Here is a 15,749-nt window from a genome sequence, read left to right as displayed (position 1 = left end):
GCAAGCGTCCTTCCTAACTCTGTTGCCGGAGAGGAAGAAACCGCTCAGAGATTTCGCAATGAGGCCAATGGTGACTTTAAAACAGTTTAATGGCTGTGATAGGAGAAAACTGAGGATGGATCAACAACATTGTAGTTACTCCACAATACTAACCTAATTGACACAGTGAAAAGAAAGAACCCTATACAGAATAAAACATATTCCAAAACTTGCAACAAGGCACTAAAGCAATACTGCAAAAAATGTGGTAAAGCAATTAACTTTCTGTCCTGAATACAGTGCCATGTTTGTGGCAAATCCAATACAACACATTACTGAGTACCACTCTGAATATTTTCAAGCATAGTGGTGTCAGCATCATGTTATGGGTATGTTTATAATCGTTAAGGATATATTTCACGATAAAAAGAAACGGAATGGAGCTAAGCACAGGCAAAATCCTAGAGGAAAACCTGGTGCAGTCTGCTTTCCACCGAACACTGGAACATGAGTTCACCTTTCAGCAGGACAATAACCTAAAACACAAGGCCAAATCTACACTGGAGTTGCTTACTAAGAAGACAGTGAATGTTCCTGAGTGGCAAAGTTACAGTTTGACTTAAATCTGCTTGAATATCTATGGCAAGACTTGAAAATGGTTGTCTAGTTCAAAGAGTTTTGAAAATAATAATGGGCAAATATTGTAAAATACAGGTGTGCAAAGTTCACAGCTGTAATTGCTTCTAACATATGTTGACTCAGGGGTGTAAATACTTAAGTAAATGAGACAGTTCTGGATTTCATTTTAAATAAAATTTGCAAACATTTCTAAAAACATGATTTTCACTTTGTCTTTATGGGGTATTGTGTGTAGATGAGTGAGATATTTTTTTGATTTCAAATTTGAATTCAGGCTGTAAAACAACAAAATGTGGAATATGTCAAACGGTGTGAAAACTTTCTGAAGGCACTGTACATACCCCACTAGCTACTATGTGTTTGTTCACGGTACCCAAACCAAAAACAGATTAATACAGTTGAAGTCGGGAGTTTACATACACCTTAGCCAAATACATTTAAACTCAGTTTTTCACATTTCCTGACATTTAATCCTAGTAAAAATTGCTGTCTTAGGTCAGTTAGGATCACCACTTTATTTTAAGAATGTGAAATGTCAGAATAATAGTAGAGAGAATAATTTATTTCAGCTTTTATTTCTTTCATCACAATCCCAGTGGGTCAGAAGTTTACATTCACTCAATTAGTATTTGGTAGCATTGCCTTTAAATTGTTTAACTTGGGTCAAACATTTCGGGTAGCCTTCCACAAGCTTCCCACAATAAGTTGGGTGAATTTTGGCCCATTCCTCCTGACAGAGCTAGTGTAACTGAGTCAGGTTTGTAGCCCTCCTTGCTTGCACACGCTTTTTCAGTTCTGCCCACAAATTTTCTATGGGATTGAGGTCATGGCTTTGTGATGGCCACTCCAATACCTTGACTTTGTTGTCCTTAATACATTTTGCCACAACTTTGGAAGTATGTTTGGGGTCATTGTCCATTTGGAAGACCCATTTGCGACCAAGCTTTAACTTCCTGACTGATGTCTTGAGATGTTGCTTCAATATATCCACATAATTTTCCTGCCTCATGATGCCATCTATTTTGTGAAGTGAAACAGTCCCTCGTGCAATAAAGCACCCCCACAACATGATGCTGCCACCCCCGTGCTTCACGGTTGGGGTGGTGTTCTTTGGCTTGCAAGCCTCACCCTTCTTCTTCCAAACATAACGTTTTATTTATTTGTGTTCTATTTTTGTCAGACCAGAGGACATTTCTCCAAAAAGTACAATCTTTGTCCCCATGTGCAGTTGCAAACCGTAGTCTGGATTTTTTTATGGCAGTTTTGGGGCAGTGGCTTCTTCCTTGCTGAGCGGCCTTTCAGGTTACGTCGATATAGGACTCGTTTTACTGTGGATATGGATCCTTTTTGTACCTGTTTCCTTCAGCATCTTCACAAGGTCCTTTGCTGTTGTTCTGGGATTGATTTGCACTTTTCGTACCAAAGTACATTAATCTCTAGGAGACAGAACGCGTCTCCTTCCTGAGCGGTATGACGGCTGCGTGGTCCCACGGTGTTTATACTTGCGTACTATTGTTTGTACAGATGAACGTGGTACCTTCAGGCGTTTGGAAATTGCTCCCAATGATGAACCAGACTTGTGGAGGTCTAAAATTATTTTTCTGAGGTCTTGGCTGATTTCTTTTGATTTTCCCATGATGTCAAGCAAAGAGGCACTGAGTTTGAAGATAGGCCTTGAAATACATTCACAGGTACACCTCCAATTGACTCAAATGATGTGAATTAGCCTATCAGAAACTTCAAAAGCCATGACATCATTTTCTGGAATTTCCCAAGCTGTTTAAAGGCACAGTAAATTTAGTGTGTGTAAACTTCTGACCCACTGGAATTGTGATACAGTGAATTATAAGTGAAATAATCTGTCTGTAAACAATTGTTGGAAAAATTACTTGTGTCATGCACTAAGTAGATGTCCTAACCGACTTGCCAAAACTATAGTTTGTTAACAAGACATTTGTGGAGTGGTTGAAAAACTAGTTTTAATGACTCCAGCCCTAATGTTATTTGTAAACTTCCCACTTCAACTGTGTCGCTCAGTTATGTATAGAGCCATGCCATTGTGGAATACTCTGCCACCAGAGGTTACTCAGGCAAAAAGCAAGCTTCGCTTCAAAAAACAGATAAAAAAACATATTGTATCATAATGACTATCCTCTCTCTAAAGATATAATTTAACTGTACTGTTTAAACCTTTCAGTGATACCCATCCCGGATCCGGGAGCATCCTCATCAAAAAGCTGACTAGCATAGCCTAGCCTAACGGACAGGGATATCATATAATATAATTTTCATGAAATCACAAGTCCAATACAGCAAATGAAAGATAAACATCTTGTGAATCCAGCATCATTTCCGATTTTTAAAATGTTTTACAGCGAAAACACAATATGTATTTATATTAGCTAACCACAATAGCCAAAGACTCAACCGCAATATTTCACCATGTTTCCTACCGCATAGGTAGCTATCACAAAACCGACCAAATAGAGATATAATTTAGTCACTAACCAAGAAAACAACTTCACCAGATGACAGTCTATTACATGTTATACAATACATTTATGTTTTGTTGGAAAAATTTGCATATTTGAGGTATAAATCATAGTTTTACATTGCAGCTACCATCACAAATAGCACCGAAGCAGCCAGAATAATTACAGAGAGCAACGTGAAATACATAAATACTCATCATAAAACATTTTATGAAAAATACATGGTGTACAGCAAATTAAAGATACACATCTTGTGAATCCAGCCAATATTCCGATTTTTTTAAGTGTTTTACAGCGAAAAACAATATATATTTCTATTAGCTCACTACAGTAGCCAAACACACAACGCAATTTACTCCCCGCCAAAATAGCTTGCACAAAACCGACAGAATAGAGATAAAATTAATCACTAACCTTGAACAACTTCATCAGATGACAGTCTTTATACATCAGGTTATACAATACACTTATGTTTTTGTTCGAAAATGTGCATATTTAGAGCTACAAATCTGATTATATACATGTGAATACGTAGCATCGATTCACCAGAATCTCCAGAGATATTTTGGACACTCACCTAATCTGACCAAAGAACTCATCATAAACTTTACATAAAAATACTTGTTGTATGGCAAATGAAAGATACACTGGTTCTTAATGCAACCGCCATGTTAGATTTTTTAAAATAACTTTACCATAACAAACAGCTTGCGTTATTGCGAGACAGCGCTCGCCAAAACGGCAGAGAATATGAATCAACATTTTCCACAGAAATACGAAATAACATCATAAATTGTTCTTACTTTTGCTGAGCTTCCATCAGAATCTTGTTACAAGGAGTCCTTGGTCCAGAATAAATTGTTGTTTGGTTTTAGAATGTCCTTTTTCTTCTGTCGAATTCGCGCCACAATGCTAGCCAATGTTGATAACGTTCCCATTTTCTCTCGACGCAAAGAACGGAAAACTCCAAAAGTCCGAAATAAACGTTGAATAATCTGATTAAAACTCGGTTGGAAAAACCTACTTTACGATGTTATTATCACATGTATCAAATAAAATCAGAGCCGGAGGATGATTCGCCGTGTAAAACCGAACGCTTATCAGAAGACAATATCGAGGTGCTTCGCGCGCCTTGGTAGAGGAAAGGAAATTCCTGACCTGCCACTCCAAAAGCTCTTGTTCGACCTCAGATCAAGCTAGACCACCCCATTCCACCTTCCACTTGCCTGTTGACATCTAGTGGAAGGCGTATGAAGTGCATGCATATCGATAAATATAAGGCAATTGAATAGGCAGGCCCTGAAACAGAGCCTCGTTTTCAGATTTTTCACTTCCTGTATGGAAGTTTGCTGCAAAATGAGTTCTGTTTTACTCACAGATATAATTCAAACAGTTTTAGAAACTTGAGAGTGTTTTCTATCCAATAGTAATAATAATATGCATATTGTATGATCTAGAAAAGAGTACGAGGCCGTTTCATTTGGGCACGATTTTTTCCAAAGTGAAAACATGATTATGAATATGGGTCTCCTCAGTGGCGCAGTGGTCTAAGGCACTGCATCACAGTGCTAGCTGTGCCACTAGAGGTCCTGGTTTGAGTCCAGGCTCTGTCACAGCTGGCCGCAACCGAGAGACTCATGGGGCGTTGCACAATTGGCCCAGCATCGTCCGGGTTAGGGGAGTGTTTGGCCGGCAGGGATGTCCTTGTCCAATCACGCTCTAGAGACTCCTGTGGCCGGCCGGGCGCATGCACGCTGACACAGTCGCCAGGTGTACGGTGTTTCCTCCAACACATTGGTGCTTCCGGGTTAAGCGGGCATTGTGTCAATTAGCAGTGGGGCTTGTGTGGGTTGTGTTTCGGAGGACGCACGGCTCTCGATCTTCGCCTCTCCTGAGTCCGTACGGGAGTTGCAGCGATGAAACAGGACTGTAACTACCAAGACTGGATACCAAGAAACTGGGCAGAAAAAGGGGTACATTTTTTATTTATTTATGAATAGTTTGTAAATAGTAATTTTCTTGTCTCTTGGTGTCTTTCCTATAAATACACTACTGTTGAAAAGTTTGGGGTCACTTAGAATTTCCTAGTTTTTGAAAGAAAAGTGCATATTTTGCCCATTAAAATTCCATAAAATTGATCAGAAATACAGTGTAGACATTGTTAATGTTGTAAATGACTATTGTTAGCTGTAAACGGCAGATTTTTTATGAAATATCTATGTAGGCATACAGAGGCCCGTTATCAGCAACCATCACTCCTTTGTGCCAATGGCACGTTGTGTTAGCTAATCCAAGTTTTAAAAGGCTAATTGGTCATTAGAAAACCCTTTTGCAATTATGTTAGCACAGCTGAAAACTGTTGTGTTGATTAAAGTATCAATATAACTGGCCTTCTTTAGGCTAGTTGAGTATCTGGAGCGTCAGCATTTGTGGGTTCGATTACAGGCTCAAAATGGCCAGAAACAAAGACCTTTCTTCTGAAACTCACCAGTCTGTTCTTGTTCTGAGAAGTGAAGGCTATTCCATGCTCAGAAATTGCTAAGAAACTGAAGATCTCGTACAACACTGTGTACTACTCCCTTCACAGAACAGCGCAAACTGGCTCTAACCAGAACAGAAAGAGTGGGAGGCCCCGGTGCACAATTGAGCAAGAGGACAAGTGCATTAGAGTGTCTAGTTGGAGAAACAGATGCCTCACAAGTCTTCGACTGGCAGCTTCATTAAATAGTACCCGCAAAACACCAGTCTCAACGTCAACAGTGAAGAGTCGACTCCGAGATGCTGGCCTTCTAGGCAGAGTTGCAAAGAAAAAGCCATATCCAGGACTGGCCAATAAAAATAAAAGATTTAGATGGGCAAAAGAACACAGACACTGGACAGAGGAACTCTGCCTAGAAGGCCAGCATCCCGGAGTCGCCTCTTCACTGTTGACGTTGAGGTTGGTGTTTTGCGGGCACTGCTGTTGACAGCTAAGCACTGCAGAAAACTCCACGATGACTGTCCAGTATGTACAGGTAAACACACTTACCTTTGCAAAATGCTGAAAGTCATGAATAGATTTCCAGTCCCCTTCCTTATGACAGTAATCAACACTGATGAACGATATTTACACAATGTAAGGAGCCAGGTGAAATATGAAGTGTTCAATATCTCAATTGAATGTCATTTGACTTGAACAATATCCTCTTGAAGTACAAAATTGCAGAAAGGAATGTATTTCTCATGATGCTTTTGCCCAATGGGAAGCAATGCATGACTGGCCTAGCATGGAATGTATAATGCAGTTATTAAAGACAGAATACTGAATTATTTATTGTCACTTGCAGTTTTGCTCACAAGGTTGCCTTGGAAAGTGGTATAAAACTTTAATATTTGTACGCTTCCAGGTTCAATACAAGGTTTCAAAGAATGTATTATCTATCCATTTAAGAAAAAAAGCCCCAAAATGCAAATGGTTTGGTTTTGTTGTAGGGCAAATGCAGTCAAAAACGTGATTTTCCTGTGTTTTATATATATTTCCACACTATGTGGTTGGAATCATACTGTGAAATTGTGAAAATTATGATAATGCCAGCGGAGCCTGCTGAGGGGAGGATGGCTCATAATAATGGCTGGAATGGACTCAATGGAATGGTATCAACCACATGGAAACCACGTGTGTTTGATACCGTTCCATTGACTCCATTCCAGCCATTATTATGAGCCGTCCTCCCCTCAGCAGCCTCCACTGGATAATGCCCTTGAAGTTTAAGAGCTGTTTGAAAAGACCGCCTGACATTTCTGCCTGTTTTGGTGGTAGGGAGTTTTGGCTTCCATGGTGACATCACCATACAGTAAATTTGTTAATAGAGCAATAAGAAAGAGAGTTCCAAACCTCACTGCCAATAGCAGCTAATTATCGCTTATCCCCTCCCTACTCTTTTTATTTATTTTTATTTTTACTTTAATACAATGTTTACATTTATTTGAACACATCATTTGTATATGATAAACTGATTTCCTCCATTTTCACCCTGGTGGATTATCCTTCTTCCCATGCGCTTCCTTTATGTCTTTCGTTGTTCTGTGTTCTGATGTCTGGTCTTCTGTGGTCTGTGGTTTGTTGCTTAGGTGGGTTCTGTCGTTTGTTGTTTTATATAGGATGTCCATTTTGTCCTGGTATTTACAAAGAGGTCCAGTTTCAACCGAATTGTAGCTGTAATTTTTTCCATGTCGTGGATGTCATTGGTTATGTTGGTCCAGTCCAGGATGGTTGGTATTTGAGGTGCTAGCCAGTGTCTTGTTATTGTTTTCTTACTTGCAGAAATTATGTTGCAGTTTTTCCGTATTGTTGAGTGTTTGTGGAGTAATTCCAAGATATGTTGTTATATTATTTGGGATGTCCACATTAAAAATGTCTTTGAGATCTGAGAGAATGTCTGTCCAGAAAGGTTGTATTGTAGGGCATATCCAAAATATGTGTAAATTGTTGGCTTCTGTTTGTCTGCAGTTTCTCCAGCATGTGATTTTAGTGGAATATTTCTTCTGAAGTTTTGGGGCCTACAGTGTTTTCCTTGCCATGATGTTGAGTTTGTGGTAGTGTGGGTCTTGCATATCATTTTCCAGTCGTCTTCTGGGATTTTAATAGAGTTTTCAGATTCCAATTTTTGTGGTACTGTGGTTCCTGGAAGATGTTAGCCTGTTAAAGATTATTGAAATATATTTTTATTTAGTTTTCCCTTTGTAGGCATCAGTCAGAATTTAGATTTTTGTTGATTGAGGTGTTTTGTAGTTCTTTATTATTTAGTTGTAGTTGAAGGTATCTGAAGGTGTCTTTCTGAAGGTGTCTTTGCTGTCTATAGATGGTATGTATGTTGTAGTGTAGAGAATTCTTATGTTTTTCCTTGGTCTATAATTAAGCAATAAGAACTGAGGAGGTGTGGTAAGCACAACGCAATGCAGAGTGCCTGGACACAGCCCTTAGCCGTGGTGTATTTGTAAGTCGCTCTGGATAAGAGCGTCTGCTAAATGACTTAAATGTAAATGTAAATGTGTATTGACCATATACCGCACCTCCTCGGGCCTTATTGCTTAATTATAGACCAAGGAAAAACATAATTCACTACACTACAAATTACCAATGGAATTAGAGCAGTAAAAAAAAAAAAATTGTCATACCCGTGGTATACGGTCTGGTATACCATGGCTTTCAGACAATCAGCATTCAGGGCTCAAACCACCCAGTTTATAATTGTGCAATAGGCGGTTATTCATTTGTCTGTCCACCTTTTTAAATTCAGGGTCTAATTTGGCCTGCATTTGGTGTCAAATGCTGGCCATCATAGGGTAGCTGTTTGATTGTCCAGGTTGTTCTGCTTTTTGGTCTTGTTCCATATATTGATTGTATTTGTTATCCAAGGATTATCCATCTAGCTATGCATTTTTTATTTAGTGGTGTGCAGTTGTATTGTATAGTTTTGAAAGGTCTTTTGGCAAGTTGATCCCAAGGTATTTCATTCATTTTGTGTTTCATTGCAGGTTATATTGTGATTTTATCTCTTCTGTAGGGATATAGTCAGGGTTGGTAGGTCACTTTCTAAATGTAATCCATTACAGATACTAGTTACCTGTCCAAAATTGTAATCGGTAACGTAACTTTTGGATTACATTCAGTTACTTTTAGATTACTTTCCCCTTAAGAGGCATTTGAATAAAACAAAAATGTATGTTACTAATTGAACAACATCTATTGCAGGATAAATCAATGTTAAAGATTACATAGTTGGCCATATGGATGTTAAATTTTACTTTATGGGTTGGTTATGTAGGCTTCTTCTAACCCATCGCTTTCTACTACATATAATAATAATACGATTAAATTCTATCTTTACATTAAAAACCAAAGTCTATCAGAATTCGTCGTTTCAATAAATGTCATCTTCAAGAATAGGACTTGGAAATATGGAAGTATAGATTAGCTCAATTGTTTTACCTGAGCATAACCCCAAAACGACTTATTAGCCAGGACTTATTAGCCAGCCCTACTTTGTTGTTTAGGATTTTGTTGTCATGGAGGACTGATTGGGCTCATTGATTCGAGTTGAAAAATAAATGCTGCGCTGAAAAGTGCTATTTACATGTGAAAAATTAATGCCATATGCTGCATTTGTAAAAGGCCTAATGTTTAACTRTGGAGCAGGTTTTCATCAAGGATCTCTCTGTACTTTGCTCCGTTCATCTTTCCCTCGATCCTGACTAGTCACCCAGTCCCTGCCACTGAAAAACATCAACACAGCATGATGCTGCCAACACCATGCTTCACCGTAGGGATGGTACAATATTGAACTCTTTGGCCTGAATGATGCTTGGCATTCAGAAGCGATTTCTGTTTGGACACTCTACCATGGCTTGATTGGTGGAGTGGTGGAAAGATGTTTGAGATGTCACCATTCCCCAGATCTGTGCCTTGACACAATCCCGTTTCGGAGCTCTACAGACAATTCCTTTGACGTCATGGCTTGGACATGCACTGTCAACTGTGGGACCTTATATAGACAGATGTATGCCTTTCCAAATCATGTACAATGAATTGAATTTACCACAGGTGGACACCAATCAAGTTGTAGAAACATCCCAAGGATGATCAATTGAAACAGGATGCACCTGAGCTCAATTTCGAGTCTCATGGCAAAGGGTCTGAATACTTAAGGTTTTTCAGATTTTATTTCTAATAATTTGCAAAAATTCTAAAAACCTGCTTTTGTTTAGTCATTATAGGGTATTGTGTGTAGATTGATGAGCAATTGTTTTTATTTAATCCATTTTAGAATAAGGCTGTAACGTAACAACATTTGGAAAAGGGTAGGGATCTGAATACCTTCCGAATGTACTGTAAACTCAGCAAAAAAAGAAACGTCCTCTCACTGTCAACTGTGTTAATTTTCAGCAAACTTAACATGTGTAAATATTTGTATGAACATAACAAGATTCAACAACTGAGACATAAATTGAACAAGTTCCACAGACATGAGACGAACAGAAAGGGAATAATGTGTCCCTGAACAAAGGGGGTGTCAAATTCAAAAGTAACAGTCAGTATCTGGTGTGGCCACCAGCTGCATTAAGGACTGCAGTACATCTCCTCCTCATGGACTGCACCAGATTTGCCAGTTCTTGATGTGAGATGTTACCCTACTCGTCCACCAAGGCACCTGCAAGTTCCCGGACATTTCTGTGAGGAATGGCCCTAGCCATCACCCTCCGATCCAACAGGTCCCAGACGTGCTCAATGGGATTGAGATCCGGGCTCTTCGCTGGCCATGGCAGAACACTGACATTCCTGTCTTGCAGGAAATCATGCACAGAACGAGCAGTATGGCTGGTGGTATTGTCATGCTGGAGGGTCATGTCAGAATGAGCCTGCAGGGAGGGTACCACATGAGGGAGGAGGATGTCTTCCTTGTAATGCACAGCGTTCAGATTGCCTGCAAAGACAATAAGCTCAGTCCGATGATGATGTGACACACCGCCCCAGACCATGACGGACCCTCCACCTCCAAATCGATCCCGCTCCAGAGTACAGGCCTCGGTGTAACGCTCATTCCTTCATCGATAAACATGAATCCGAACATCACCCCTGGTGAGACAAAACCGCGATTTGTCAGTGAAGAGCACATTTTGCCAGTCCTGTCTGGTCAAGCGATGGTGGGTTTGTGCCCATAGGCGACGTTGTTGCCGGTGATGTCTGGTGAAGACCTGCCTTACAACAGGCCTACAAGCCCTCAGTCCAGCCTCTCAGCCTATTGCGGACAGTCTGAGCACTGATGGAGGGATTGTGTGTTCCTGGTGTAACTCGGGCAGTTGTCATTGCCATCCTGTACCTGTCCTGCAGGTTTGATGTCGGATGTACCGATCCTGTGCAGGTGTTGTTACACGTGTTCTGCCACTGCAAGGACGATCAGCTGTCCGTCCTGTCTCCCTGTAGCGCTGTCTTAGGTGTCTCACAGTACGGACATTGCAATTTATTGCCCTGGCCACATCTGCAATCCTCATGCCTCCTTGCAGCATGCCTAAGGCACGTTCACGCAGATGAGCAGGGACACTGGGCATCTTTCTTTTGGTGTTTTTCAGAGTCATTAGAAAGGCCTCTTTTGTGTCCTAAGTTTTCATAACTGTGACCTAAATTGCCTACCGTCTGTAAGCTGTTAGTGTCTTAACGACCGTTCCACAGGTGCATGTTCATTAATTGTTTATGGTTCATCGAACAAGCATGGGAAACAGTGTTTAAACCTTTTACAATGAAGATCTGTGAAGTTATTTAGATTTTTACTAATTATCTTTGAAAGACAGGGTCCTGAAAAAGGGACGTTTCTTTTTTTGCTGAGTTTATATGCAAGAATCTGAGTCTTGTTGATATTTATTTTATATCCTGCATTTCTACAAGTATCATTAGCTTTGGTAGGGAAAATTAGGAGTGGCTTATAAAGATTACGACGTTTTCTGCATACGGTGATAGTTTGTGTTCTGTTCCTCTGAAGTTCACCCCTGTAATATCTGTACTCTGTCTTATGGATTGGGCAATTGGTTCAATGTAGAGGGCAAAGAGGAGCATGGATAGTGGGCAGCTTTGTCTCGTGCCTCTTTCTTGTTTTATTTATTATTATTTATTATTTATTATTATTTATTCATCCCACTGAAGCCACTCCCAGGCAGTTCTAGCTAAATTCATGCTTGATATATTGCTCTTTGCTAAGAAGCTATTTTTGTTTATTTTTGACCGTTTATTTGAAAACAATCACAGTATGGTACTTAGTTGTTACCCAGAAAGGATTTGATATTGAGATATTTTTTCTTGTTGCTGCATTAGACTTAAGAATAAGTTGTGATTTGTTGTATTTCTCAATGACAAAAGTCACAGACCTGTAAGTTGGTCATAAATTATCCGTACAGTAGGTATGCACGATGTGGTCTGTCTGTTTAGCTACTTTTTTTCTGCCAAACATTATATATACAGGTAATGTAATGAATACATGAACAAGTGGAATGAAACAGTGTTCACTCCAGTGTGATATTACCACATCATACCATCCTTCCTCTTATATAAACAGAGGAACATTTTATTCAGTCCCTACATTTGATTAAAAGATGAAGGTTTGGAAGGTTCACTGATCTGGAATTCAGAATTCACAAGAGCACTCTAAAAAGGTTTGAGAAAGTTCCAGAGTTCCTTGACCTTCCATCGCTCTGCAATTCATGAGGCGACGCTATTGATTTACACAGGTGTAAGGGCCCTCCTCCAGCAGAGGAAATGTAATCTCGTCAGAGGGCCGTTGGGTTATTGCAGAAGACACTGTCACTGCATGAGGCCATAGAAGCTCAAACGTCAAGGGACACAACATTATTCATCACACTCTCTCCTCATATTTCAGATAGGCCTATAATAGCACAGTATAGGACATACGGGGGACAGTGATCACAACAATACAGGGGCCTTCAAAACCACTTTAATGTCAAATGTAAATGAGTTGTTTACTGTAGACATAGGCTATATGGGATACTGTTCATTCAAACATTCACTGTTGTATCCTCATGTAGCCTATGTAGCTTAACGCAGATTTGTTGGTATCCTTGTCTACAGTGAATAATAGTCTATAGCTACTGTACTGCCTTTGCATGTCACACCAAGAAATTACATCTATGAATCACTTTATTAACAACTTAATTACACGCTTGTTCACAGTTTTCAGTGATAAGGGAGAAAGTAAATGGGTCCTTATATAAAGCAAACGGCTACATTTAATAATTTGTACAAACTTTTAATAGTTTAGATGATTTATTACAATTAGAAATTCTGCCTAATCATTTTACTTTCACATTCAGTAAATGTCAAATTATTGCATTTCATGGATATAATTTTGTATGAATAAAAATGCAACTTACAAGGTCATTGACGTACACAGGATTTTGTCCTGTGCGTGCGTGGATGTGTGTGTGGACATGTGAGTCAGTGTGTGTGTGTGTGTGTTCGTGAGTGAGTGCATCTGTGTATGTGTGAAATAGCAACAGAGCATGCTCAGACTAATTAGCAGCAGCTTTGTGAATTGGTACGTACCATAAACTGTGCTAAAGTTCATAGAAAGACAAGGTGAGGTGGGGGAATTGTACCAAAGTGAGTAACAGTGTGAAAGTATCAAGAAGGAAAAGAAACAGGGAACAGAGGACTCAAAATGGACCAAAAAAATAACTGTAAGTCATATTCTGTTTTTCTCGGTGTGCACTACCAGTGCTAGTTGATTTTAGGAGTGTATGGGTGATGGGTCAGTAGTAACACTGACATATACTGAGACTGTGACACAGTTTGTGTTCATTTACATAAAAATGTTCCAGTTGTCTGTGATAACTTACTTGAATTGTCCTGACTGCTAGTTAGGACCTTTCTTGTGAAAGATTACAGTATCTCAATGTTATCACTTAAATTCATAAAGTCAGATTCATTAGTCTAATTTTAGTTGGCAAGATACATTTCATATGCCACTTTGTGTATTCTATAATTGCTTGGTTTTTAGTGTATAAATTACATTGAAAGGGACTTTCTGTAAAAGGGCTTTATTTTACCGACTGTTATGTGAGCCCATTGTGAAGCAAATCCAGCAGGATTGTATAATTGCAAAAAGAGGCAGATTAGTCATGTTGAGCTGAAACAGCCCCCTTCCTTCCCCCCTTCTCTTTCTCACAGTGCAGTGTTCGATCCGGGAGTACCAGGCTGAGGATAAAGACGCCGTCATCTCATTGTTTCGCAATGGGATTTTGGAACATGTTTACCCAGCTTTCTTCAAGACCATAAGCCACCCAGATCAAATCGGTGTGACCCTAAGCATTTCCATGGCAGGGTACGTGCTAGGTGGAAGCTCCTATTTCATGGCCTTACTCTTTGGAGGAGCGTGGGCTGGTCTCATCTACTACTGCTGCTATGAAATATACGAGGGCTACAGGCTAAGAAGGATGGCCACGGACATGGCCGACATCCAGGCCAGCTTCCTAGATAACCCAGACAACGGCTTCTGGGTGGCGAAGGCTGAGGTCAACGGCAAGTCCAAGGTGGCTGGGCTGGTGGCAGTAGTGGGGAGGAGGGGAGGGGACGAAAGGGGAGATGGCTGGAATGGAGGGCTTTTGAGTGGGGTCGATGAGATAGGCCAAGATGAGAGAGATGGAAGCTACGGTGAGGTGCCCCACTTGATCGTGTCGTTTGCGTACCGCAAAAAAGGCCTTGGTTCCCAACTGGCTCATAAGGTCATGGAGTTCTGCAAGGATCGTGGCTTCTCTCGTGTTGTCCTGGAAACCAGCTCGCCGCAGACAGCAGCCAATGCCCTCTACAGCAAACTAGGCTTCATTCAAACATCCTGCCACAGTAACACACACGTTAACCACTGGTTCTCCAAACTGGCCAATATCCAAGTGATGCATATGGAGAAGTACATCTAACAATCAAAAGTTAATCTAGCATCATTCAGCCTCAGCTACCCATGACAGGACTATCATGTAGAAATAAACACAGCTATTTAATCTCAATTACTCGAGACAGGCCCTTTTCAATCAAGTATTTCCAGTCAAAGCCAAGCTTACACATAAAAGCCTGTCTCTTGTCCAAACAGTTTGACAACATACTGTGCTTGTATTCTGATAATTTCACAATTTGATCAGAATCAAGGTTTCTATCTCCTTAGCATACTACTTTTCAGTTGTCTTAATGTATGCAGCATATATTATGTTATCTGAAGGCATTGAGACCAGTAAGGCAATTATACCATCCCACCAGTTTGAAGAAAAATTATTTATAAAGACGTTTGCCGATATTACTGAGAAAATAAAATCTCAAATTAATATTTGTGACACAAAGTATTGGATATGATGCAAAAATAAACAATATCCACATTAAAGTATGATTTTTCTCTTGTCCACTGAGAAATAACAAGCCTACACAACAAAATGCAAAAAAACATGGTTTCTTTCTATCCAGGGAAATGTTAAATTCCTTTGCCTCAGAGGAATTACTGCCAGCTGACTTCTAAGACGTCAAAAGTCTTTGCTTAAATACTAATGAAAGATGTAATAGTACGGGAACGTTGGGAGGTTTAGCATTCTTTCAAGCTAGGAAAAAATGAATGTGTGTAGCGCAAGACAGGATAAAGAGCGCAGTGTTCAGTGTTCTGCTACTTACATGCCATGTATGATCATTGTATACAATGCAGACTGAGATTATAGACATGATCAAACAATACAGGAAAGTAGGCTGCATGGGCTTAAGTTAAAGACCATAGGTTATTTCACAACAGTACGAAGGACTGATTGGTTGTTGTCCTTCACTCATTTTCAACAGGCAATAGAAACAGGTAGCCTGGAATCCAAACTGATATGCTCAGTTTCAGTGAAACAATCGTGAAACTGATCATATCAGTTTGGATTCCAGGCTAAGAAACAATAATTTACTTTAACACATAGTACCTGCGCGATCGTTTAGACTAGAGCAACATTAATTTCCCAGGACATTCTGTATTTTCTTTTACCTATCGTTTAACCTTGACATTTCACGTTTTATAGGAGATAAAACAACTCTGAACATCCAAGAGTGAGATGTCCAGGTGTAGCTTAAATGAGTTCCAA

At 39.8% G+C, this 15,749-nt stretch overlaps 1 protein-coding gene across 1 annotated transcript; it reads left to right on the top strand.

The window, feature by feature from the left end:
- The first annotated feature begins 13,221 nt into the window (after nt 1–13,221).
- Nucleotides 13,222–14,879, top strand: LOC111977091 (N-acetyltransferase 8). Its single transcript, XM_024006395.2, has 2 exons — nt 13,222–13,334; nt 13,825–14,879. Exons 1-2 carry the CDS (start codon nt 13,316–13,318, stop codon nt 14,568–14,570), a joined length of 765 nt encoding a protein of 254 aa, XP_023862163.1. The 5' UTR covers nt 13,222–13,315; the 3' UTR covers nt 14,571–14,879.
- Nucleotides 14,880–15,749: the final 870 nt, after the last annotated feature.

Source organism: Salvelinus sp. IW2-2015, linkage group LG17 (genome assembly GCF_002910315.2).
Source record: "Salvelinus sp. IW2-2015 linkage group LG17, ASM291031v2, whole genome shotgun sequence".
Classification (NCBI taxonomy): domain Eukaryota; kingdom Metazoa; phylum Chordata; class Actinopteri; order Salmoniformes; family Salmonidae; genus Salvelinus; species Salvelinus sp. IW2-2015.
The sequence above is the reverse complement of the archived record's forward strand: the minus strand, read 5'-3'. Positions and strand labels throughout refer to the sequence as shown.